The sequence below is a fragment of the Zootoca vivipara genome, chromosome Z1, assembly GCF_965207765.1.
Source record: "Zootoca vivipara chromosome Z1, rZooViv2.hap1.1, whole genome shotgun sequence".
Lineage (NCBI taxonomy): Eukaryota > Metazoa > Chordata > Lepidosauria > Squamata > Lacertidae > Zootoca > Zootoca vivipara.
Window position 1 is genome coordinate 27,577,570 of NC_142583.1, and position 27,065 is coordinate 27,604,634.

Below are 27,065 nucleotides of genomic sequence, written 5' to 3' on the forward strand. Positions count from 1 at the left end.
TATTTTCTTCTGCTCTGCTACACCCCTTATATTTTAGTGGGCAGTACCATTTTTGAATGGGCTTCCCATCTGTGATGGCCACCCATCACCTTAAATTGCCCCAAATGCAATGCTCCACCATGGATCTACTGTATATTCCTAACCAGCCTATAGATTTTGTAAGATCTATAGAGCTGGACCATAAAGAAGGCTGATCGCCGAAGAATTGATGCTTTTGAATTACGGTGCTGGAGGAGACTCTTGAGAGTCCCATGGACTGCTAGAAGATCAAACCTATCCATTCTTAAGGAAATCAGCCCTGAGTGCTCCCTGGAAGGACAGATCGTGAAGCTGAAGCTCCAATACTTTGGCCACCTCATGAGAAGAGAAGAATCCTTGGAAAAGACCCTGATGTTGGGAAAGATTGAGGAAACTAGGAGAAGGGGACGACAGAGGACAAGATGGTTGGACAGTGTTCTCGAAGCTACAAACATGAGTTTGACCAAACTGCGGGAGGCAGTGCAAGACAGGAGTGCCTGGCGTGCTATGGTCCATGGGGTCACGAAGAGTCGGACACGACTAAACGACAAAACAACAACAAAGATCTATAGGCTAGGGCATTGCATTTTGGGTAAATTTTAAATGATGGGTGGACACTGCAGGTGGGAGCAGTGATTTGCCCCCCCCCCAAAAAAAACCCAACCACCCAAGGGCTTGGCAGGGAGGGCAGGGTAAGAGGTGCTTCTGAGCTCATGGGGCTCTTGGCCAGTGCCTAACCTAGCTAATGGTTGGAGCCAGGACTGTCTTTAAGAATTATGCCAAGAGCCCAGCCCTATGCATGTCTATTCAGAACTAAATCATCCTAAATTCAATGGGACTTACTCCCAAATAGGCATGTGTCCAATCTCACCAATAAATGAGAACAGAGTGGCCTACTCTGCCATGCTTGTAAGCCAAAGTCCATGGATTTGAAAGGATGGGTAAACTGCTGTCCAAATTTCCACCAAATTTAAGTGCAAGTAGCCCATGCAGACTTAAGGGCACCAAACCACCCCAAATGGGTGCCTAATTCTGCATAGGGGATAAGGCTGATTGTGTAAGCCAAGCTAAACTAGCCACCTGTTCAATTCCAAAGGAGCAACATTTTTTTCTTAGGACAGGTTCCTATATGGAGAAATATAAGGTGAAGGGAAAGCCATGCAGGAACCATCGCAAGGTCACCTACAGATCTGCAACAAACAATAAAGCATGTTAGTTAAATGCATCCCTTCTACTTTGGCAAGAAGCTCATTCAGAGCAATCCTTAAGAACAAACAGAGACTCGTCATTGCTAGAAACAAGTTTATTGAATATATTAATCTTTCATAACTGATTACAAAGTGTATTAAAATCTATTCATCTTAAATGCATTGAAATATAAATGTTTATGGAAGCACAGCTTAAGAATTGGGAGTGGGGGAAGCGCTGAAGGACAAACAACATGTACAAACTCCAACTAAAAATGTATGTTTTGTTGACAGATTGTAGCACATTGCATGAGAGACAACTAAATCCAGATAATTCCTGAAGATTGTATTTAAACAATTTTATTTTTTTAGCCAGGAAACAAGACAACAAAAGAGATGACTGGGTATTGTTCAGATATGTTAACCCTTCTATATGAGAGCTTCTAGTGTTAGATAAAACAAATCACAGAGGCAGTTAGAAGGAGGGAACAAAAGAAAGCATGTCCAAATGTATAATCTAGATGGATTTGCAATCGCAAGATACCACTTGATCATGACCCTCCTAAAGTATCTCCCAGAGAAGAGCAGCGTTGTACCCACAGTTTGAGAAGATTAACATCAGATGGAGTATTGGAGATGAATTGCTCAGCATCCTGGGATAATCTTCATTCCTGGACCATTTTCTGCCCACTGAAAGAAGTCACACTGCTTATCCTTCCCAAGAGGGCACACAAAGAAATTCTTTCCATTATTAGGGCCAATCTTCAACACCGTCCTCATAATGCTGCGCTTCCTGTGATTGCAGAAGGGAAAATGCAGGTCTGCCCACTGTAGAGAGAAATCATTTCTCCTTTTAACATCAGATCCCTCTTTTAAACCGGTGGCAAGAAACTCGACTTTAATTCTGCCAGGTAGGTGGCAACAGCTAATAATCAGGGTAAATGGCTCTCTTTCAAATACGCTATATGTTTCACCACCTGAGCTCCACTGGTTTGACTTTGTGAGAGGACAGTTTTCGAGAGTCTTATCTGACTGGAGGCAACATGGGTTCAATTTATCAAAGTAAAGTTCTGGTACCTCATAGATGAATAGCAATAGATCTCACTTCCCCACACTTCCAACTTCCTGTAATTGCCGTGTTAACAGAGAACAAAACCCATGTGAAAACAATCTATTGTATATTGCGTTCAGCCCATCCTTGGGAAGTTAGTTGAGAGGGCCTTTTACTCCCCTTTCAGAACTTCCCTCCATGTGTATATTAAACATGTGGAGACGGGAGGAGTGTATACACTGGCCCCACTCCCAACATATCTGTCCTCTGCTGGTCCCAGCAGGTAGAAGGTCTAAAAAGGATGCCAAGGTCCATACAAAGAGACTCTTAGATTATTATTTTTTGCAGCGAATACCGCTAATTTGCACAGGGAGCCCTTTTCAGACCTTTCAACAAGCTGCAATGACATCAGGGGTAAGTCTGGGAGAAGAAAGTGCTGCTCCTTCCTCCATACATTTACTCTGCACATGGAAGGAACAAGTCTGTCTCCATCTGATCAAGCAGGAGGTACCACCACACATTCCGCAATGAGGCATAAACATCCCAGGAGGATGTGGAGCAGGTCTGTGGCCTGGAGAGTGTGCTGAAGACCTGACCGAGAGGCCCAAGGTGAACTTCATCACTGAGGTTCCCCATCACTGCCATAGATGGCTATTGGTTGAAGAGGCAGAGAAGTAGGGAGAGAACCCTCTCCCAAACTCCCTATTCTCCAGCTTTTCAAGGACAGCAGTGGCTACTTGAATGAAGAATAATCTCTACTCCCATCTCTGCATCAATTACCCTCTTCAAATGAATTCCCTCTTATGCCCTCCTCCACAAGACGTCATCCTAGCCAGGCAGTTAAATCCCCCTCATGACTGACAGGAGCATTCTCCCCTGCTTCTGCTTTCAGGAACTGGGGAAGGGATATCAATAAGCCATAGCTTTCTTTGTGTCTTAATTCTTAATAGTGTCAATAAATGAAAACCTTTTAGTGTAAAATCTGAATTCAAAGTCCACAACACAATCTACTCCATGCAGAAAACCATTCTGCAGTGGCCAGGATGTGTCTAGAAGTGACATTGCAGTTCTCCTTCCAGTACACTAATCCCGAAAGTACGAACGAAACCCATGAGTAATCATAATGGGTTGGAGGAAAAGAGTTCTACCCTTCAAGGGTGCTCGGCAAGGCTACGCAATCTCACGTACTTCAAAATAGTCGCACCGGGCTTCTCTGGGTAAAGGACAAGCATAAAATTGCCTGCCCTTGTTTTCTCCGTCCTTCCTCACCACGCGAAGAACGCAGAAGCGGCTGTGTTTACTGCAGCGAGGGCTGCCAGCATTTAATGTGTAAGAACCATCTGTCATATTAACTGGAGGTGCTCTGCAATGACAGGTTGCAAAATAATAATAAAACCTACATGAAGTTAAAAGGGATTAGTTACAGCAACAGCAACAACACTCTTCCTCCCTTCCACCAAACACCGTCCAAACTCTTGCCTTTCGTACACAGCTGTCAATAATGCATTGTTATACACATATACAGTGGTACCTCGGTTTATGAACACAATTGGTTCTGGAAGTCTGTTCATAAACTGAAGCGTTCATAAACTGAAGCGAACTTTCCCATTGAAAGTAATGGAAAGTGGATTAATCTGTTCCAGGGGTACTTAAACTGAAGCGTTCATAAACTGAAGCGAACTTTCCCATTGAAAGTAATGGAAAGTGGATTAATCCGTTCCAGATGGGTCCGCAGAGTACTTAAACTGAGGCGTTCATAAACTGAAGCATGGGTGTAATTGGTTCCGGAAGTCTGTTCATAAACTGAAGCGTTCATAAACTGAAGCGAACTTTCCCATTTAAAGTAATGGAAAATGAATTAATCCGTTCCAGATGGGTCCGCAGCGTTCATAAACCGAAAATTCATAAACCGAGGTGTTCATAAACCGAGGTTCCACTGTAGTGATAAAAATAGAGAAACCGGATATTTTACCTGCCCTACTTGATTTCTCTTTAAATAAAATTGAAGGAATCTGCACTGAGTATCCATGCAATTGAAATGAAGGGCAAGTGGCAAATTTAAAGTACCCAAACTGCGTGGCCTCTTATTTTATCTCATTTAAAAATATATATATAAAACAGCACTATTCCGGTGTCGCTGGCATAAATTTTGTCCTTTCATGTTTAAAAGGCATTCTGAATTGGCAGCGGCAAGATGTACTCGAGGTCCAATTCCCTCCAATTATAGTCTCCCCCTCTGGAAAGCTATTACGAGTGTCTTAGACCAGGCCATGGGGATCTCTACCTACTTGTCCGCTTCGGAGACAATTTTCCATGCTCTTTGATCAAAGCTACTTTAATGATCCCAATCATGTTCCACAGAGGAGGAAGTCTGTCTGGCAGAGCAGAAAAGTGTATTTTATGAAGGTGGCAGGGAAGCTTTACTCTCCTCTAACATTAGCGTCACCAGAAGAGTTGGAGAGCATCTTCGCTTACAAGGCACAAGGGCATTTTCCTTGATGGTTAATGTTTAAACAAGGTTAGTTCGCTCCCTGTTACTTTTATTTAGCAGCAGCCAACCTTTTTTCCCCTTCCTATAAGTCTACAAGTCAAGGCCAAATTCCACTCCTGTATACCTCGTAAAGTGCTACCTGGGAACTCTGACATCCTCCTCCAACCCCTCTCAGTCTTCACCACCTCCCCAAAGGTCCAACTTTGGGTAACGGGTTTACGTGGCTCCTTACTCAAATGGGCTATATACACCCCATACCTTTACAGCGGAACCTTGGTTCTCGAACTTAATCCATTCTGGGAGTCCGTTTGACTCCCGAAACTGTTCGAAAACCAAGGCGCAGCTTCCAATTGGATGCAGGAGCTCCCTGCACTCAAGCGGAAGCCGCGTCGGACATTTGGTTTCTGAAAAACCTTCGAAAGCCGGAACACTTACTTCCGGGTTTTTGACATTCAGGAGCCAAAATGTACAAGTACCAAGGGATTTGAGAACCAAGGTACAACTATATTCATTTATTGCCTTTATAACCAGTCTTTTTCTCCGAGGGGCTCAAAGTGGCACACCTGGTTCTCTCCATAATCAATTTTATGTTGTGACCTGCCCTGAGATCTATGGGTATAGGGCGGTATACAATTTTAATTAATAATAATACTAATTCACTCTTACAACAACCCTGTGAGGTACACTAGACTAGCCAAAGGGCACCCAGTGGGCTTCATGGCCTAGTAAGAATTTGAACCCTGGTCTCCCAGGTCCATGGCTAGCACTTTCAACCACTATGCTACGCTGGCTACACCACAATGCAATTTTGTTTCTGGGCTACCAAGTAGGGAAGCAGGCAGCAAAGAATACTTTGCTCTGCTGTGCTATAGAGAAGCCCATTGGCCCCCTTGCACCTACAATCAAATTCTGCAAAGTTCCAGGGCTTCTGCCCTGCTTCATTTCTAGGACACTCAGCAGCTAATCTCTTGCCACTGAAGCTTGAGCTCGGCAAATTGCCCTTTCTTCTGATCTAACAAGTTGCCCGAGTTACAAGCGATTCTGTGTCAAATAAGCAAACAGCAGTAAGCAAACTCTGTTTCATGAGTTACCCATTATCCTTACTGGATGGAATATATATTATATCAAACCACTTCAAAAGCAAAACACCCAATAAACCCCAAACCAATGTTTCCCTATAAACATTGCCTCGCACCCATCAATTTCTACCTTTCAAGTCCACATTCAATGAAATATACTTTAGAGGAATCTTGTTTAGATCTGGAATTAACAAACCTGATTGCTAAATTCTCATTGATCGTCCCAACAGATGAAGATGAGGAATCAATCTTCTGTTTCTTCTGTGCCGGCTTTAAAGAATTATATTGATGGGAGAATGATACGGGTGTATTTACAGCATGGTGGTTGGTGCTGTTATAATCATTTCGTGAAGAATCACATAGAGAGTTTCCATCTGGAGTTAGACTTCTGCTTCCATTATGCTCTGGCAGAGACAATTTGCTAGCAAAATCTGACAGCACCAATGTTGTTGTCCCAAACACAGTTTTCCTGTTGATCTTAATTTCTCCACTTGGTTTCCCAAAGTTATTACATGGGTACTTGATTAAGCTGCTGTTAAAGGCTTCCAAAGCTTTGTTCTTCTGTATTTCTTGAACTTAAAATAGGTGGCAAGAAAAGGAAGACATACTGGTTAGTATCCTCTTTGAATCACTTATTCCCCCCCCCAAGCTTTTGAACTACATCTATACTGCTCTACATACTACTATCATAGAATGGTAGATTTGGAAGGTACTCCAAGGGTCATCTAGTCTAACTCCCATGTGACAGCCCTTTAGATATCTGAAGATGGCTATCATATCTGCCTCCTCTTTTCCAAGCTAAACATGCCCAATTCTCTCAACTGATCCTCTTACAGCTTGGTTTCCAGACCCTTGATCATGTTGGTTTCCCTCCTCTACACATGTTCTAGCTTGTCATTATCCTTCTTAAATTGCAGTGCCCAGAACTGGACACAATATTCCACGTGTGGTCTGATCAAGGCAGAATAGAGGGCGATTATTACTTCACGGACACTATACTTCTGTTGATGCAGCCTAGAACAGTATTAGCTTTTTCTGTTGCTGCATCACACTCATGTTAAGCTTGTGGTCCACCAAGACCCCTAGATCCTTTTCATAGTTGTGAACATGGGAATCTGCCTTACACCAAGTCAGACCGCTGGACCGGTCAGCTCAGCATTGTCTACCCTGAATGACAGCAACTTTCCAGGGTTTCCAGACAGGGAGACATTCCTAGCTCTGCCTGGAGATGCCAGAGATTGAATATTGGACCTTTTGCATGCAAGGCACTGAGCTACAGTTCTTCTTAAAGAAATAGTTATCCATAATAACTACTAGCCTTGGATGCTAATGCACATCCCCATTTACATCAATGGGACTCAAAGCAGTTCAGGTTAGCATTGCAGAATGACAGCAATAGTCTTATGAATGCACACTAGCAACATATGCAAGGATGGGGGATGTAGAATAACTTAATTTTTTGAAAAGGTCTTTTCAGAGAAAGTAAAATTACATTCAATTAATTAAGGGAATTTTACATATGTTAATTAAGTGGAGGGAAATAAAATGCAAGCACATTTGCAAAGCTAAGCAGGATCCAGTATGGTTTCAAATTGGATGGGGGACTGTGCATTGAGATTCCAGCACTGCAAGGGCTTGGACTAGATGACTTTTGGGGGGTCCCTTCTGACTCTACAATTCTGATTCTAGGGGGAAAAAGTATTAATTATAAGCATTGAGGAAATCATTTTACTTACATCATCTTTTTTATTAAAAAAAACCTCTCTGGATTTTATTTTAATGTAGATTTTTGAGATAAAGTTGCTTTATTTAAATATATGTTAAAGAAGTCTCTAGATGCCAGCATTGGACTTTGATAACAGCTCAAAAGCTTCACAACTGGAATGAAAGATGCCGAGAGAGAGAGAAAAAGAGCATTATTGTGATTTTCTTCTAAAGCCCTAAGCCACACTGCCTTTGTTGTATTGGGTCCGCTTCAGCTTCTAGGGAACCAGCTGGGTGCATAAATTCCAGGAGAGAAGTTAATTGGCAAATCTGACTTTCTGAACAGACTAAATCTTTAGGTTCCTGGGGCTGACATTTTAGTGGAAGACAATCAGCCAAGAGCAACTTTGGCAGACAACAGAAATCCTTCCCGATTGCTCGCTAACCTCCCTTGCCCGGCACTCTGCTGGCTCCAGAAGGCCTACAGCAGGTCGGCACACCTTTTCTCAACCTTCCCTTACAGTCAATCGCGATCCGGAGTGTGAAAGGCTTCCGGGAGCTTCGACTGGAAGATCCTACCAGATGCTTATAGCACCAGTGCTCCACTGACAGCCAAGCCCACTCCCAGCATATTTCACTAGTCTATGTCATCCTTATGGGTAAAGCCACCTTCTCAGGGACTGCAATTGGCAGTCCAAGTGCAAAACAAATAGACCCAAAAGAGGAAGAGTGAGAAGAATGGACAGCAGTCCAAGGGCCATGCAACCTTTTGGGGCCACATGCCCACTGCTGGGCAAGGAAGAGGAAAAAGTGGATGTTTCCCCACCCCGGGATAGCCAGCAAGGGATCCAGGTGAGACTGGACATGAAGGAACGATTATATTAACCCAAACTTGGGGAGCCTCTTAAAAGAAACTGGCTTGTCCATTAGAGGGGGGAGCCTGATAAATACGTAAGAGCAGCACAGCAGAAAGCACAAAGGCAGGAGGAAGGAGAGGAAAGAGACAGCAAGGAGGAGAGAATCATGGAAGAGCAGGGAGGAAATGCAATCAGAGCAGGGTAGGGCAGGGCAGAGAAGTAGAGTGCCTCAGAGATTAGAAGCTGAACACTGCAGCTGAGAACAGCTCTTCTTTGTGGGAGAAATGAAAGACATCATTGCTGAGTGATTGGAGTTTGCTCCAACTGTAAAAGGTGTATAAAAAAATACCCACGTAAAGTTTCAACACTTAGTTTTTAAATCACAATTTTTATTACAGGTTTTAAACACTTTTCATCCATACGCATGCACACACACACACACACACACACAAACACTTCTATTGTTTTTGAAATACCAACAGGGTGGAGGACAGCTTTTGTCCCTTCCAGCTAAAAAAAAAATTCTCCTTACAAATGCATTCCCTTTCAATTTATGGAACATTTGGTCTGACAATTCAGGGAAGTTGCTGAAATCTGCAAAAAGTACCAAAGGTTTAACTGAATAATTCATGTAGCATGGGATGGGATAACAGCTGTGAAAGTATATATTTGAGTTACAAAAGGAACATGCTATTATTGCACAAACAGTTGTTCCTTGAGACATGTTTCTGGGTTTATAATGCAGATTCTAAGAACAGGGGCATCTGCTCAGGGCTGTTTCTCTATCTTAATTTTCTTGAGAGAGGATTTCCTCTGAATTTCTTTCCTGGTCTCTGGAAAGAAGGGCTGTCTATTCTTCCCTGTCTATTCTTCTGTCTATTCTTCAGAGACATCACCTTGCCAACAAAGGTCCGTATAGTTAAAGCTATGGTTTTCCCAGTAGTGATGTATGGAAGTGAGAGCTGGACCATAAAGAAGGCTGATCGCCGAAGAATTAATGCTTTTGAATTATGGTGCTGGAGGAGACTCTTGAGAGTCCCATGGACTGCAAGAAGATCAAACCTATCCCATTCTTAAGGAAATCAGCCCTGAGTGCTCCCTGGAAGGACAGATCGTGAAGCTGAGGCTCCAATACTTTGGCCACCTCATGAGAAGAGAAGAATCCTTGGAAAAGACCCTGATGTTGGGAAAGATTGAGGGCACTAGGAGAAGGGGACGACAGAGGACAAGATGGTTGGACAGTGTTCTCGAAGCTACGAACATGAGTTTGACCAAATTGCGGGAGGCAGTGCAAGACAGGAGTGCCTGGCGTGCTATGGTCCATGGGGTCACGAGGAGTCGGACACGACTAAACGACTAAACAACAACAACATTCTTCCCACCCCATATAGTTATCTCATGAAAACTGCTAGGAACCCTACGGACCTTCTCATGTTTAATTGGGACTTTGGGGTGGCTAGTACATATTGGCCCTGTCCAACCCTCCACACCACACATTCACGACACAGCCTCATCTATGCACACATGCAAAAGGCACACCAGCAGACTGCCCCCCCATCACATTCCATAGCTGATTCATACAGATTAGATGAATTGTGGTTGGCTATCATTCTTTCTCGTCACTTATTAGTCATTGGTGTAATGACTGGGGAAGGGAAGATCTGCATCCATGTCAGGAATTTGGGCCCTGCCAATCCCAGTGTTGTGTCCCACTATTTTCCACCTCTCGTTGTTGATGCTGTCATGTAAACTGGCCAGGTCTTGGGGTCCCAGAAGAATTTGCCTGGGGAACCAGAGCAGACGCTCAAACTAGGCTAGCTACCCCTACAGTTCCTACATCAAAGTGGTCAAGTCCACAAAGAAAAGACAACAAATAAGCAGTAAACGTGTCCGGAAGGCACATCCAATAGCGGCTTCCCAATTCCAACCACATGTTTGTCACATGTCTCTAAATGTTTGGGGACATGTCTAGCTAAATGGGAGTGGGGTTTTCTGCAGAGAGAAAAAGAGAAGAGGGAGGGAGGGAGGAACACTGCATGCACCATACCACAAAGTATAAAGCAACTCTGAAATAAAATAATATCAATGATATCCTTTGTCTTCCTCCTCATATAATATTTCAGATTTGAAGCATTAGGGCAAGTAATAGGCATTTAGGACCAGAGTTTTAATGAACATATTACCTGCATGTTGTGAAGAGGAGTATAAATGACACAAAGCAAAGCAAAACGGTCCCATGTTACTTGCACTGCTGTAATACATTACAATGCCAGACAGAGAACCATACAGACTTACGCTCAGGCCTTGGAGTCAGGCATGCATCACAGAGTTTGACAGACGGCTTGTTTATCAGAGTGCAGAGTGCACAGGCCCACTCCCCTTTCGATTCCTGAGCAACTTGTTCCTTACAAGATGACCCCCTGCTGTACGCCCAGCCAATTAAACCATTTCTTCCTGGCAGTTTGCTGCACAATGAAAGAAAGGGGGGAAATTGATGTTAACATGTTGAGAGGTTTGTTCTGAGCGTCGTGTTCCACCAGGGGTTATATGGGAGATTCAACACTGGATTCTGATAGCTTGACCACCAGCGAGGGGGAAAGTTGGGCTGCTGCGTCTGCTAGCTTGGAGGTTCCAGTTTCGCCTTGAAGGTTTATCCACCTCAACTCTGTGAACTTGGCTATCGAGACGTGGAATAGGAAGGGCACTATTCCCACTCCTCAAAAGTGTATTTCCCAAAAACAACAATAAGAGTTTACTTATTTCAAAGCACTGGGTGATAAAACGCAGTGGCATACCAGCCATCTATACTGGGGGTGGCTACTGTTTGGCTCTCTGGAAGCTCTTCAGCCATTACTCCAACCATTCCTGGTGGTTGGCCATGCTGGCTTGGACTGATGAAGTCCAACAATGCCTGAAAGGTCACAGGCTGCCCATCCCTGATCTATGCAATCCAGCCCTTCTAGACTTTCCAAATAGATTCAATACACATGCTAGGCCAGGAAGTGATGGAGATTAGGTTCCTCCCTTGCCCTGTAGAGTCATAACAGCTGCCACACATAATACACATGTTATACACATGTTCCAATGGACACATGTAGATCAGAAGAGAAGTCTGCCTGCTCTGTCCCCCGCTTGTGATTGGAACTTTCGTTTCATGCTTCTGTGTATCCTGCACTGAGATTGTTAGATATAGATGAGTTATTTTTTTGGGGGGGACGGATGGACGGACATCAAAGGGAACTTTGTGTTCCAGCCTAATTCTCAAATTCTTCCATGCTTCAAAATTGGATTTCAACAAAATAACCCTGATTGGGCATCGTTCCTCATGTATTCAGCAATCAATCATATGAGGAGGAGAGAGTGGACTTAAAGCTTGCTAGCTCCAACCCCACAGCCTCCAACATCCATTCATTGCGGGGGGCAGCCTGTAGATGGGACAGGATGCTAATGTGCACTCTCCCTCCTTGTGATTTGGAAACCAGCGAATGGAATGAATGGTGGAAGACATTTTCAATCACATGTTTCTTCTTGCTTTCCCATCTCAACGGTTTGTTATCCTGACCAAACCATAGTTTAACATGGCCCGCTATCACTGCAGTCTTAAATGTACCTACCCAAAGAGTACACCCGATTTTTTTTTGGGGGGGGGGGAGAAGAGGACAAACACACAATTCATTCTAAGAAAAAGGCAGGTGTTGTATCAGGCCAGAGAATTGCACTCACAGCAACGGCTTGTATACATGGATACATCATCCAGTTACGGAAACATGTACATATGGAACTTATCAAGGTTGTGCCTGCTCATCTTGCAACTCAACCCATATCCATCACATTACAGGTCATCCTGCATTAAGAATGTGAAGAGCATGGGCTGATATTAAAGCTGGGTACCCCATGTGCCAAACTCCATGTGGCTCCACTCAGCCCACATTCCCAATATGCCAATTTTGTCATGTAAACGACAGTTCTGTCCTGGTTTACAGGCAGGCAGTATCTCTCTGAATACCAAGTTACTGGGGGACATCCATGAGAGGAGGCTGCTGCCCTCCTTCTGGGTTTTCCAGAAGTATCTTGTGGACCAAGGTGAGAAACAGGATGCTGAACTAGGCAAGCCTTTAGTCTTTAACTAGCAGAATTCTTCTTATGTTCTTAAAACGATCCTCCCTGAAAATCTCTTCCAATTTAGCTAGAAGGCAGCAGAATTTTTCTTTTCTCCCCTTTTCTGAATTGTGGATAAAATATCCTCAATAAAAGCTTGCCCCCCTGGTGCTCTCAGTAGACATCCTCCATCTGCAGCTTAACAAGCTGAAGCCCTGCTGCCTGCATTATTTTGCATGAGATAAACAAGGGGATGAAAATAAGATATCTGTTTGACTCCAGCAGTGCATGCGCTCCTTAACCCTACTGTTTTAGAATCAGGGAATACGGCCCTAAAAATAACCACCTTGTCTAAGGGAGAGAAGAGGTGGGATGAAAAATGTTTAAAGAAGACAAAGAAAAAGGAGGTGGGCTACTTACAGCACAATCCTATGCATGCCTTCCTTGAAATAAGCCCCACCGTGTTCAATGGGACTTGCTTACCAGGATTTAGGATTGCAGACCCCACTTTCTGTGGAAAGTGCCTTTAGGATTGCAGCCTTGCTCATTGAATGCAGGAAATGTGCATTATAACACTAAGTTCTGTTGATGTACTGCAGGGAGTCCAGCTTCTACTCACACTATTAAGAAACTGGCAGTGATCTACATAGCTGCCAAGTTTTCCCTTTTCTCACGAGGAAGCCTATTCAGCATAAGGGAAAATCCCTTAAAAAAGGGATAACTTGGCAGCTATGGTGATCTACCCATTGGATTGACCAATGTTGTTAAGGTTTTTTTAGGGAGCCAATGTTGTTGAGCTTTTGGTTTGGTTTGGTTTGGGGGGGTGTGGATCAGTCAGGATCACGCGAAAGACATGGATGGACCTGCGATCGACCGGTAAATCATGATCAACCGGTTGGACATCCCTGCTATATAGCAATACTTTGGGTGGGTAGGGAGGGAGGGGAAGAAATCAGGACATTTAAAAAATAAGGTGATTCAACCCTGCAGCCCTAGTACAGTGGAACCTCGGTTTACAAATGAAATCCGTTCCACGGAGGCATTCGTAAACGGAGGCATTCGCTCCCCGAAAGCACACTTTTGCGCGTGCACGAAGCACCGATAGAGCGCTTCTGCGCACACACGTGCTGCGCAGATTGCTTCTGCGCATGCGTGAGCTGCACAGAAGTGATCTGTGCATCCGACGCCGCGGAACCCGGATGTGAACACTTCCAGGTCCGCGGCGTTCGTAAACGGAGGCGCTCATAAACAGAGGTAGTTGTAAACCAAGGTTCCACTGTACAAACATGCATTTATTTATGAGCAAAGATTGCAAGGAAGCAACTATTCTCCTGTAAATGTGGAGTACAAATATGTCATCTTGCACATATTGTTCTATTGCTTTGCAATGTAGTGTTAAACATGTTATACCCTGATATTTTGTGAGAGAGCAGTAAATTCTTTTGGATAACAACTTATTCATTTATTTCCAGTGTATTCAGGCATTTTTTAAACATAGATTGATAGCAATCGACAGGTTGGACATCCCGGATGTAACAAGGGTATACATCCAACTCTTTTCCTGTGGTAGCCTATCCATATCTACTTGGTCCCAATAAGTTCAATAGGACTTGGTCCAAGGTTTAGTTTACAAAATTGCTGGCTTAATTCAGGTGGCTGGGCAGTGGGCAGGGGTAGCCCAGAGAGAGGAGGAAGGAGTGACAGAAAAATACAGAACGTCATTTAAAACAAACAAACAAACAAACAAACAAATGCCAAAGGTTGGATTTTGACACTGGACAAGCTGGAGAGCTATTGAGCAAAAGGTTATCGTTTCTAAAAACCAGTTCTTCTCAGAATGCCGAGATAATTTAGAAAATGTTTGATAAAGGTGAACAACCTACCCAGGATCCACAAGCTGAGGCTTGTCCTTTTGGCACAGAGGACAGAAGTACGTCATTCTGTTATTCTCTCCTAAGCGGCACACCGTGATCTTTGCTCTGCATTGACTACAGTTAGGGCGCTTGTACACCCTGTAATGCTTATACAACGCTGATCCCGTCTTGCGACACTAGAACAGAGAACTGAATTATTATTCATGTGATTTAGAAAGCCAGAGCTCCAGCCCATTGTCAAATCAATTTATCCTCCGACTAGGGGGGAAAAAATCCAAAAAGAGAGATTTGAATACATTCACGCTTTGGGCAGGTAAAAAAAGTTCCATGAATTTGAGAAATTCCTGTTTTTCTGTCCTGGAAATTAGCTTCCCCTTTATAGAATGATCTCCCCAGAGAGGAATAACCAGGCATCAGCCTTGTTTTGTCACTGGGCAAAGAGGGTTGTTTTCCTCGGGCAGCACAAATGATACTATATTGTTAAATCTGCTTTTAATATGTTCTTATAAACTTCATCATTGCTTTTTTTAATTGCTTGTCAATCACTGCAGGGCTTTTGTTGTTGTCAGAAAAATACAATGCACATTTTTTTGTGAACCGATAAGATCTTTAATTTTTTAAAATATATATAATGTTACAAACCCATATTTCTTATTTGCAAAAAAAGCAAAAGGTTATCAGCAAAAGAAAAAAGAAAAGAAACCATCAACATATCCCCTAGCTTTCTGACTTATAGGTAAGCAAGATGTCAAGCAATGCAATTCATCTTTTAAGCATAGTTACCAGTTCTCTGGCAGTTGCCATCAATGGTGCTTAAGCACCAACCAACCTGGACAGAAAAAGCTGATAGTGCAGCACTCCAGGAGAGTTCACATTACATTTTTCTTATTAAAAAAATAATCAAAACAGAAACCTAGCATGCTGAAGACCAAAACCACTTCCCCTGGTTGTGCTACCTTTCTACATCCAGATAATTTCTGATGGCTTGGGAACACCGAATCATGTAATTCTCTGCCTGGGCTCTCTGGTGGAGTAGTACAGCTCTTTCCTACTTTTTCTAAATACATCAGTTGGCCCCAAGTCCTATGGAAATTAAAAGACTCAAGTGCATCTCCCTTTGGATTCCACAGGCAATTTTCAATCAGCCAGGGCGAAAAAGCCTCTTCAATCAATTGGCTGGATGAAGCAATTTTATACTAATGGTGTTAAAAACATTTTTACTATCAAGACACATGTTCAGCATTTACATTTTAATGCAGTTTTCGAAGATCTCTTGAGAAAGGGCTTTCTCCCTACCTTATAAAAGAGTAGCGTGAAATCCCGAGTCATTTTCACCAAGTGATGTACTTGCTCATCCGTTAGCTGACAGGCCTGGAATTTGGAGCAGAGGTTTAGAAAAGGACACCCAAGGACTCTCCAAGCCACAGTGGGTCATTGCTTAAAACAAGGAAAGGCTGAGGACGTGGAACCCCTATCTTAAGAAGCCACATCACTGGTAAAGGGACAACTAGTATCGTTTTAAGGTTAGTATCCTATGGATATGTATCTGGGAGTATGCCACATTGAACTCTGTGGACTTTCTTCTGAGAAGACGTGTATAAAATTCTACCACAAACAAGAACACAAAGTAGTGCCATTAACTTTTGTCTTGACAATCACTTAGAGGGGATCACTGCTGGAATTTTAATCAGCTTGGTTACAACTGAACTATGGCTGTTTCCGGGTCCGCTTTCCCACCGGACTCTCCAGATCAAATGTAGGGGGTTGATATACAGTGGACCCACCATTTACGCAACCATTTGGTTTGGGGGTGGGTCACACAAAAAGTCAGGAACCCCCAAGGAGATAAATATCATCATAGTACTTTTCAGAAAATCATCATCAGGGACCAATTTTATCATCGTATGGCTTTTTAAAAAGATACAGCGGTACCTCGGTTTACGAACTTAATCCGTTCCTGAAGTCCGTTCTTAAACCAAATCCATTCTTAAACCGAGGTGCACTTTCCCTAATGAGGTCTCCCACCGCCGGTGCCCTTCCACCGTTCAGCTTCTGTTCGTAGACCGAGGTAAAGTTCGCAAACCGGAACACTACTTTCGGTTTTGCGGAGTTCATAAACTGAATAGTTCGTGAACAGGGCTGTTTGTAAACCGAGGTACCACTGTACTTGAATATTTTGTTAGTTTTTACTACGTTTTAAACTGTTATTTTAGCCCACTTGCCCAATTTGGAAATATCAATCTGAATTATTTTCTTCTCAATACCACTTATTTAATTTGTAAGGAAAAGCAATCTTGGTCACGCATCCCTTTTGTGAGAAGATTCTTTTGAGGATCTGCTTTTAGGCCAGGTGCCTAATATTCTGTTACTATTATGAAAATGGTACAGATTTGCATATTTTCTTAAACTCTGGTTCTCGCAATTCAAACCTGCAAGTAGGAGGAAGCCAGGAATATTTCACATACTTTAACAACTGGATGGAGACCACTGTCAAAAAGTGCTTCGTTCTTTATTATGTTTCCCACTCCGGGTAGGACTGCCTGATCGAGCAACACATCACATAACATACGTCCCTTTTGCTTCTTAATTTCACCTTCTGCTCTTAAAAAACTAAATTTTGGAGAGCATACATCCAACTTTTCTAGCATTCTGACTTTCTGTTCACATTCAGCAGCATTCCTGCAAGGTTAAAAGGGGAAAGAAAATCTGTTGTAAGCAGACAGTAGGTGAGCAATGCATTGTGCAATTAAAATATTTAAGTAGTAGTTTTATCAGTAGGTAGTATCAGAGAGAAAAAACAAAACTGCCCAAAGCCAGGCTGGATTTAGCAGGAAGCAATCCATAGTTCTAAACCAGGAACATTTTTTTTGGGGGGGGGAGCTCCATTCTCATTTACCACAGTTTAACATTATGTCAGAACCCTAAACTGTGGTTAACCGTAACTATGGGTTATTGAACAAAACTTCATAAGCAAAAGTTTGAAATTAGCTTGTCTAAGCAAACCAGGAGTGTGAAACCTTTTCCAGTGAATGGAACAAAATCCCATCCCAGATCTCTTTGGCAGGTGGGTGTTTATCACCTGCTATTTGTATGCCAACATCTGGAAGACTACAGGACCCGCATTACTATATAGCAGTACTTTGGGTGGGTAGGGAGGGGAAGAAATCTGTTGCCTGATTAATAAGGGCACATTTTTAGTCAACTTTAAAAACAAACAAAAAATTAGAATAAGTTGATTCAACCCTGCAGCCCTACTACAAACATGCATTTATTTACGAGCAATGATTACAAAGAAGCAACTATTCTCCATTAAATGTGGAGTACAAATATGTGATCTCACACACACACGCACACACACACACACACACACACACACACACAAACACACGTTGTTATATTGCCGTCCAATATAAGTTATACCCCGATATTTTGTGAGAGGGCAGTATATTCCTTTGTCAGTTTTATGGATAACAATTTATTCATTTATTTTCAGTGTGTATCCAGGCATTTTGAAAACATCTATTCTTCTACCACCACCACCACCCCGCTTACAAAGCAAATAAAATGAACTACTTGAATTTAAGCATACTTTTCGCTTGATTTAAGCCATCTTGCAACATTTCCAGCTTAGAGCCACAGTATTTCCCTCTTCAGGAATGCTTGTAAAAACACATCACAGGAAAGCATGCATGGTTTTACCTAAGCTCAACAGTTGCATCGTAGAAACAAACCAAATCTTTAGTAAGTTGTATTTCCAGAACTGCCAATTCTCCACTTCTGTTCCGGCTTGCATCTGCATTTATACGCAAAGAACCATTCATGCCAAAGTGGATCCTAGAAAAGAAATACATTTCTGAATATCCCTCAGTTCAGAACATTAACTATTTCCAGCTTATCCCCTACTCTGGCATAACAACTACAATGGCTATGGCTGCTGAACAGATTGATGAACAGGGGTACTGTTTGGGGCTTTAGTTGGGATTCTTCTTTTGCTGTAATTGGTATTAATTTTTTGTATCTTAATCTCCCCCGTCTATGGTCATCAGCGGTTTAACTGTATGTATGTATGTATGTATGTATGTATGTATGTATGTATATATTTGTCTCAACACATTCATCTCCATGTGAGCACCAATCTGCTAAGGAAGGCCTTTGTCACACTGCGTGAACAAACAGCTTTTTGCTAGACTGTGCACCTCTTACAAACAGACTTTTGTCTACCAGCTTCCTCTCTTTTCTGCAGGTCTAGACCAGGGGTCAGGAAACTTTTTCAGCTGTGGACCAGTCCACTGTTCCTCAGACCTTGTGGGGAGAGGGGAGAATGAACAAATTCCTATGCCCCACAAATGACCCATAGATGCATTTTAAATAAAAGGACACATTCTACTCATGTAAAAACACGCTGATTTCCGGACCATCCGCGGGCCAGATTTAGAAGGCGACTGGGCCGGATCCAGCCCCTGGGCCTTAGTTTGCCTACCCATGGTCTAGACCAGGCACCCCCAAACTGCGGCCCTCCAGATGTTTTGGGCAACAACTCCCATGATCCCTAGCTAACAGGACCAGTGGTCAGGGAAGATGGGAATTGTAGTCCAAAACATCTGGAGGGCCGAAGTTTGGGGATGCCTGGTCTAGACCATCACTACAACCAGATGCAGCGCCTTATATTCTTATGTCAACGGTCGAAAAGTTTGCAGTCGGTATGAGAATGTGCTCAGTGGCCTAGCTAGTTCATATGCAGCACTAAGCCAAACCACGACTTATCACAAAAGCGTGGGGGGGTACCCAGAGAAGTAATTGCAGCCACTTCGATCCTCCCTGGTCATTGTCATGCTTTCACTTAGCTAAGTCGTGGCTTGGTGTGCGATTTGAACCCAGGCTCATGGTTTAGCTCTCTCCAGACTCAATGAGTTTTAACCAAGGTTTGTCCTATGGTTTATGGTTTGTTCAGGTGAGCTAAACCAAGAACCCTGGTTTGGATGACAGAGTAAGCTGAATCATGGGCTTAGCTAGCTCAGCAACAGAACCACCAAGGAGGATCAAGGCAATCATGAGCTCCTCTCTGGGAGCTGCACACTTGAGTGTTCATGCTAAACCATGGTTTGGCTTAGTGCGAGATGCAAACCATGTCAGTGTGCAGAGATGAGAGAGCAAGCAACACCTTTAAAAAAAAAGCCCAGTGTTTTTTTAAAAAACAAAGCTTAATAAATTTGGGCAATATTTCCTCCAAATTATGTGCACTTCACTTACCTCAAGGCTTTCTGTCCAAAATACATGAACAGCTCTTTCCCCAGAGTTTCCACACCACTGTAAACACATCCATTAAGCACACTCAAGAAGTCTTGACTGGATACTTTATTCCCAATCATCTGAGTGGTGTGAAAACAATAACAACAATAAAATAAAAATAAAGGGATTTTTGTGCCAAATATAAACCTAAGAACATATGATGGAACTCCTTCTAGATAGATTTTAGAAGCACAGAAACCAAATTAGGTGCGCCAAAAAGAATCTGAGATCAAAATGTTGGTTTTAAAAACACAAATGGCCACTTGGACAAATCTTCCAAGGTTTGTACAAAAGGAAACTAATTACATTCGTGCTAAGCTCCGCTTTGGTCCTTGCCAGTTTGCTCCAAGTTCTCCAGCTGAAAGACTCGTGAAACCAAATGGCCAAATATTTGTATGAAGCCAACTTGTGCAAGTCTATGATTATCCACTAGGACCCTTCTGTCAGTACAACAGAATGTAAAAAATGATTCAAGCAAAAACTCTTGGAAGACTACACGCTAAATGCTGAACACTATGCATCAACACTTAGCTATTTATTTGCCAAACTACTATAATATGCTGACACTGTTTATGAAATATCTTCCTTGCTACTCACACAATATTAAATAATTTAAAGGCCCAAGATTGCTGTTTTCTCAATTGCTAATTTGTTTTTTGAATTTCTAGATGTCTTTGTGAAATAGAACATGTTGTAAACTGAAGGTCATGGTGTAATTTATGATTATTTCAGACAGGATAACAACTTGCTGTTGGATGCATAAAATCTGAGGGAGCAAACTTATGCTTGTTTAGAAGTGGTTTTCCATCAGCCTGACCAAAGCCAGCATCAGTTTTGAATAGTTTGGCGCATTTCAATAACATGTTTCAGAGCCGATTTACTTTTGAGTACAGTATATCCAACAAGGCATACTGTAGTTGATAATGACCTCGTTTTTCAGATGTTTTTCTACACCAGCCCCGTGTAACTGGTTCACTCTCAAGCCAAACTCAGCCTACTGGCCATACATTGCGGCCTGACAGATGTTTTACAACCACTTCATTTTTTCTCTCCGTCACACCGCAAAAGCAGGAAATTCATCCAGCTTTGTGACTGTGATTCAAGTAAAAATAGGCTCACGAGGAAGGGTGGACTGAAGCTGATTCTGTACAACATGTAACAAAAGAGTTCCTTAGTTTACAGTGTGCCATGCTGGCGGTAGGCTTGCACATACTATGCCCTGCCATTGTGACACCATGAATGTCGGTTTCCCCCTCAAGCTAAGCAAGCCTAGGCCATCACTGGCATTCACCTGGAAGCAAATCCACCCACGGCACGGTGCCTTAATCTACCACCTCCTAAATAGCAGAGGCCATGCACAATAAGCAGATGGTGCCTTTTCCAAGTTGATTATGCACAAGCTGTTTGAAAACTGATTTTGGGAAAGGACTTTACTTTTCAAAGTACAGTGGTATCTCAGTTTACAAACACAATTGGTTCCAGAAGTCTGTACTTAACCTGAAGCGTACTTAACCTGAAGCGAACTTTCCCATTGAAAGTAATGGAAAGTGGATTAATCCGTTCCAGATGGTCTGTGGAGTACTTAAACTGAAGCGTTCTTAACCTAGAGCGAACTTTCCCATTGAAAGTAATGGAAAGTGGATTAATCTGTTCCAGACAGGTCTGCGGAGTACTTAAACTGAAAATACTCAAATTGAGGCGTACTTAAACCGAGGTATGACTGTCTATTCTCTAGAGAAAGGAGCTCGAGTCCAGTAAGCATATGGAAAAAGGAACTGTACTAGCACAGCCAATTGCATTGGTTTTTAGTCTATAATCACCCTGCCTCCCAGCCCAGTGGCCACCTCAGCTGAGAAGAAATCATACAACTGAACTTGACCCTGCAGTTCCCCCCCTCTATTCAGACACTTACCAAAGGAACACAAAAAGATACCACAGGGCTTCCATGTCACTGGCATTTAACATAAATGGGGACCAAGTCTCCACAAACCTTCATCACAGGATAAAAGTGTTCTTAGACACCCCAAAACTGGGGAAAGGGGATGACATGGTTTTGTGAAAGACAAGCCTCACTGAATGAAAACAACAACTAGAGAGAAAGATTATAACCTTGAATTCCTCCAAACACATTCGTTTTCTATGTGTGCAAATTTGGGAGGTACAGTTAGTCATGTGATTCCCCTTGCCTGCCACTGAGGTATGAAGAAATTCAAGTAAGAAAGATAGACTATTTTTCATTGCTGTGTTTAGTGGGGGTTTTTTATGATACTGTGAGCTATCTTGGGTAAGGCATGCCCCCAAAGGCAGAATACAGTATAAATAATTTTATAAAACAATCAAATCCAGGATGTTTTACCACATTATCTGCTGTTTGTGCAGATCAGACAGAAGGATTGTAGCATAGGAAGCCGCCTTCTGTCAAGTCACACCATGGAATTCAGGAAATCATGGAATCCATTGTCTCCCCTGACCAGCAGTGGCCTTCCAAGGTTTCAGGGAGGGTGCTCTCCCATCCCCACCTGGAGATGCCAGGGAATGAACCTGGGACCTTCTGCATGCAAATCAGATGCTCTACTGCTGAGCTATGGGCATGGCCTGTTCCCAAAGGGTTGCATTAAGCATGAACACAGGCAGCTGCCTTACATGGAATCAGACCAGTGGTCCATCTTTAGCTCAATGCTGTCTAGGCTAGACTGGCAGTGACTCTCCAGAGTTTCAGGCAGGGAGCCTTCCTGCAGATGTCAAGAGATTGGATATGGGGCCTTCTGTTGGAAACACACTAGGCTCAGTGCCTAGCGCTGAGTTGTTTGGCTTTGTGTACAGCTACACAGTGCCCCCCAAAAAGCTACAGTATCCTAGGGAAAAGCAACACCAGTTATTGTTACAAAGGCAAAATATAAGTTACCACTTGTTAAAATATATATATATATATACGAAGTACTGTCAGGATTTACTATTTATGCCAAACATGTCTTTACAAACAACCTAAACAGAAAACGCTTTGTGCATTTTCAAGTTGGAATATTTACTATATCTTTCCAACGAAAGACGACATAACCAGAGTACTTTTGAGGATTATGTTGCCTCAAATAAAATTTCCTTGCTTGCACTTGAACAAAGGCGGGGTGGGAGTCTCCTCCGTACCTCCCACCCCACCAATCAGGAATACAGCCTTGGATATTCACAGCTCATTAACCCAAGCTACTCATTTATATTCCAACATCTTTTCCTCTATAAAGTTCCACAAGCCCCAACAGAGTAATTTTATGCTGGCAACACAAGTGATCAAAACTTGTGGAGAAATTGCATGCTGTGTACATGGGGAAAGCAAGTGGGGAAGCGGAGGAGAACCCTATTCCCTTGTCCTGTGCATTCACACCAACAGCAGGCCTCATTAGTACAGTCTTAAGCAAACAAACAACTCCATCCACCTGCTTTGCTTTTTTTTCCTGTGAGCCAATTTCAGTATGTGATCTTTCCCTGTACGTTTCTTTTTTAAAAAAACAACCTCAATGACAGTGACTCTATAGCAGATATTGTATAACAGGCTTTCTTATAATAAATTTTTATTTTTATTTATTTAATTTTTTTTTAAAAAAATGCCATCTTCCTAATTAGGCAAAGTGACTCGAGGACACTTTCCTCATTATTTCTTACATGTGTTAGATGTTTGCCCAAGCTCTACCAACTCTTCAAATTAATCAGACTCGTTATGGTTGATTTATTATGTTAATGGCAAGAATATATTACAGATTGTCAGTTATTTCTTTTTAAGTGTTTTGCGCAGGGGAAAAACAAAAAACAAAACCCTCACAAACAGCTGCCCGAAATCGCTGAAACAGTCAGAACTGATGATTACTGGAGAGGAGATGATTGTGTCAGCTATACAAACCTCATGTCAATCAGTCATGTCTGTTGTAATTCTGACATGCAACAAAGGAATGTTTACTGGGCAACCTTGCAGGTGCTTAGTTTTAGGAACAGGACCAGCAGCCTGGATGGCATACATCACTGTTGCAACCTATACAATGTTTGACATGGCCTGCTCAATACTGTGCCACAATATTATATTATAGAGCCTGACAAAATGGAATGAAGGGGACCAAAGGGCACCATACTTGCCATGCAAATATCATTGGTAAAAACTCGGCAGTAAGATTTATTTAAGTATTCATGTGCCATTTACCCCCTTTACAGTCTGCAAATCTGCTCACGGGAATAACCTTTGTAAACGCATCACACGCTGATACAGCCCTAAAATCCTATCAACACAACCAATAACACATTCAGTCCTTTCCATTAGTTTAAATGGGTTTTCTGTAATGGATGCATTTTCAGGAGGAGCAGTTTAAGTAATCCTAGCAAGTCGTTTCAATCACTGGGCTTTGGGGTTGAAGCAGGAAGCGCTGTTGTTGCAATGCCACACCCTCATTGTATGGAAGCCTAGGCAAGAACAGCTTCCTCCCGGGAACACGTCTGTGCCAATGTGTGACCCAGGGGGCAGTGCTTTTCCAACACCAGGGAGCAGAGCTAGCAATCTGCCCTTTGATGTGGAGTCCCTATCACACCCATAATATGCAAAGCGGGCTTAAAGCAAAGCTGGCGTGTGGATCCTGCTCACTGATCCTCATAGAATCAGAGGTGGAAAGGACCCTGAGCATCATCGAGTCCTCCACCTGCAATGCAGGAACATACAGCGGAACCGTAAAAGGGGATCAAACCTGCAACCTTGGCGTTATCAGTAAATACTCCCATCAGCCGCAGCCGCAGCCCCACAACCAACTCGGAGGCTGGTCAGGGATCTTTGGGGGGGGGGGGGGCTTGAGCTGCAGTCCAAAGACACCTGGAAGGCCACAGATATTCCTTGTTTTTGCTTGTGGCCTCCCGAAAGCATATCCGGCTGGATGTGTCTTTGGGTAGTTCTAGAGTCACAGAGCTGGAAGGAACCCCAAAGGTCATCTACCCCGACCCCCTGGAACGCAGGAATCTTAAAGGATCCTTGACACGTGGCCATCAACCTCTGCTCTTATGAGGGGGAGGGAGCCCTGTGAACCCCCTGCTAACACCGCCCGACTCCTTCCCTGCAGTCATTCCTATAACAACAGCGGGGGTGGAGCGAAGGTTTAGATCCGCACCGGCTTCAGAGTGCAGACCCTACTAACCGCGTTAGGGGAAGAGGCGGCGGGAGTAGCGGCAGCGCCTTGTCCTGCCGTGATGACAAACCGGGACGGGGGCGTCGACAGGGCTCTTCCCCGCACGCCCCGCACCGCCTGCCCCGGGGCCACGCGGGCCCGGATCTTCTCCCCGTTCAGCGCGCAGCCGGGACCTTCCACCATCCTCGCGCCGTGGGGCGGAAAAGAAAAAAAGGGGACCGGGAGGGGCGGAGAAGCCGCGGCTGCGTTCAAATTTCCCGCCTGCCTTGCCTGGCCGCTGCCCCGCCCCGCGCTTCCGCCTCCGGGAGCTTTGTGCGCAAGGGCTCGGCGACTGTGAGCTCGAGAGATCCTCCACACGTAGAAGGAACGGCTGGGATTTCAGGGTTGCTGCGAATGTTTTTTGCAGCCCCTGGATCCATCTTCCTTTTCCTCCCTCCCTCTGTCTTCCATAAAAAAAGGGGGGGGAACTGCCTGCGTCTCTGGCGCGTATTCTGGATCACTGATATTTGAGCTGCAGATCACATTCGCGTTTACCAGGGGGGAGAAAGCCCCATTGAACTCAGGCTTCTGGGTAGTTGGAAGGGGGTACCACGGGTCATCTAGTCCAACCCCCCTGCAGTGCTGGAATCTTTGGCCCAAGGTGGGTCTTGAGATTAAGAGTCTCCTGTTCCACCGACTGAGCTGCTGTTGTTGCAACACACAGTATATTTACACCGAAAGTGAAGCCTTATCGAGTTGCCAGGGGTTGGGCATGGTGGTTGCGTGGCAGAAGAGAGACTTGTTTTTCTTAAAACTGCGAAAGCCTGCAGCAGCAGAGTGTATCATAATTGCATATGCCAATGAAGTCCATTGATAATGTTCTGAGTATGACTTAGTTGGGGGGGGGGACCCTGAAAGCAGCATGTAAGTGTCCTTACAAAGAATTCCATTTCATATCCATGTATTTGTCTCAGGTCCAGTTCATTCAGTGCCCCAGTGTGTAGGCTGTGTATATGTGCCGGGAATAGATATGAGATCTTGAATGTGTGATTGCGTGCGCACATTCACACATGATCATGTAATCAACACTGGGAAATTTAGCTAGTTAGAGCGTGGTGCTGATGATAACATCAAAGTTGTAGTTTGATCCAGCTGCAGATTCCAGCCAATGATCATCAGGGCCCCTTCCAACTCTACAATTCTAGGATTCTATGTGTAATTCCTCTGTGCCAGACAAGAGGTGGAATAATTGCACAGCTAGGCATAATGTGCAGGCACCGCTTGTTTTAAAATTGCATTCACGTCCCATCTCTCCTTTAAGGAGCTTGCATGGTTTTCTACCTTCCATTTTGTGCTCACAACAACCCTGTGATGTATGTGACAAGCTGAGAAGGCGTGATTGGCTCAAGATGACCCAGTGAGCCTTGCAGCCTTGTTAGGATCTGAACCTGGGTCATCTAAATTCTAGTCTGCTCTAGCTCCTTTTTTTTCATCCAAAGATTTTACAGTATAATGAAGGGAGCCCAAAAACTTTGTCTCTTTTGCTTGACCTCTGCTGTAGGTTAGTCAGTCAGCATATTGGAAAATATTAGCATGGAAGACCTCAGCAAGCGAAAGATTCTCTGCCTTTCCTCGTAAGTTTTTCTGCTGCCAAAACGTGCCTCTTCTCTTTGCCACTGCTGCTATCCAAATGCCAGGATTCCAGGTGCCTTGTTGCAAGCCTTTATCAGCTGCTTGCATATGTGCAGCACTTCATTTTAATTAGCCTAGAGATCCAAGTCTCTGATGGAATAGCAGGGGTCCCTAATTATCTTCACAAACTAGTGATCTGCCCAGAAAATGAGGAATGAATAAGGCATTAGGCAGTCAGAGGCCAGTAGTACAATCAAGGAGAAAAGCAGAAAAAAGTGGAGGATAAGGAAATCAGTTTTTCAGTGACTTGTCAGATATCAAATTAGTTTTAACCATCTTTGTATTTATTAAAAAATTGGCTGATTTTAAACATTGTATGTCTGTCTTCTAAACATATTTATCTGTTGACACGCATAACGCACATGCAGGTAACATCAATATCTATGATATAAGTATTTTAATAACTATATTCATTTAGCAATTCATATTTCCTCAAAGATATAACTATATTACCCTTGTTTTTAACAACTTGCCTAGTAGCCATAGGCAGAGAATGCAGATATAATACTGGAAAAATTAGCTGTTTTGGTGGAATAATCCTAAAATATTTTTATTTAAAGTGATAACCGCATTGTCATCTGACAGAATCTGAT

The 27,065-nt window shown here is 43.3% G+C and overlaps 1 protein-coding gene across 3 annotated transcripts; it reads right to left on the minus strand.

Annotated features, from left to right (window-relative positions):
- Positions 1-1,306: 1,306 nt before the first annotated feature.
- Positions 1,307-25,152, minus strand: NEIL3 (nei like DNA glycosylase 3). Of its 3 annotated transcripts, none has more exons than XM_035112163.3 (10): positions 24,811-25,152; positions 19,610-19,728; positions 18,059-18,193; positions 16,825-17,038; positions 15,656-15,730; positions 14,369-14,535; positions 10,683-10,852; positions 6,023-6,401; positions 3,445-3,619; positions 1,307-2,033 (listed from the first exon to the last, which is right to left on the minus strand). In XM_035112163.3, the coding sequence occupies exons 1-10, from the start codon at positions 24,982-24,984 to the stop codon at positions 1,851-1,853; spliced, it is 1,791 nt and encodes a 596-aa protein (XP_034968054.3). In that variant the 5' UTR covers positions 24,985-25,152; the 3' UTR covers positions 1,307-1,850. The 3 variants fall into 3 exon arrangements, with proteins under 3 accessions (XP_034968054.3, XP_088515728.1, XP_088515723.1); XM_088659602.1 differs by having other exon boundaries at positions 6,023-6,230; positions 24,811-25,083; XM_088659597.1 differs by having other exon boundaries at positions 1,307-1,998; positions 24,811-25,083.
- Positions 25,153-27,065: the final 1,913 nt, after the last annotated feature.

Excerpts from the sequence above, each read along its gene's own strand:
- NEIL3 (XM_035112163.3), bottom strand. The coding sequence starts at position 24,984 with ATGGTGGAAGGTCCCGGCTGCGCGCTGAACGGGGAGAAGATCCGGGCC. Across the intron at positions 3,620-6,022 it reads AATGAGAATTTAGCAATCAG|AGCACCTCCAGTTAATATGA; the intron begins GTTTGTTAATTC and ends CTGTCATTGCAG. Across the intron at positions 2,034-3,444 it reads CCCGGTGCGACTATTTTGAA|TGGGCAGACCTGCATTTTCC; the intron begins GTACGTGAGATT and ends TTCTCTCTACAG.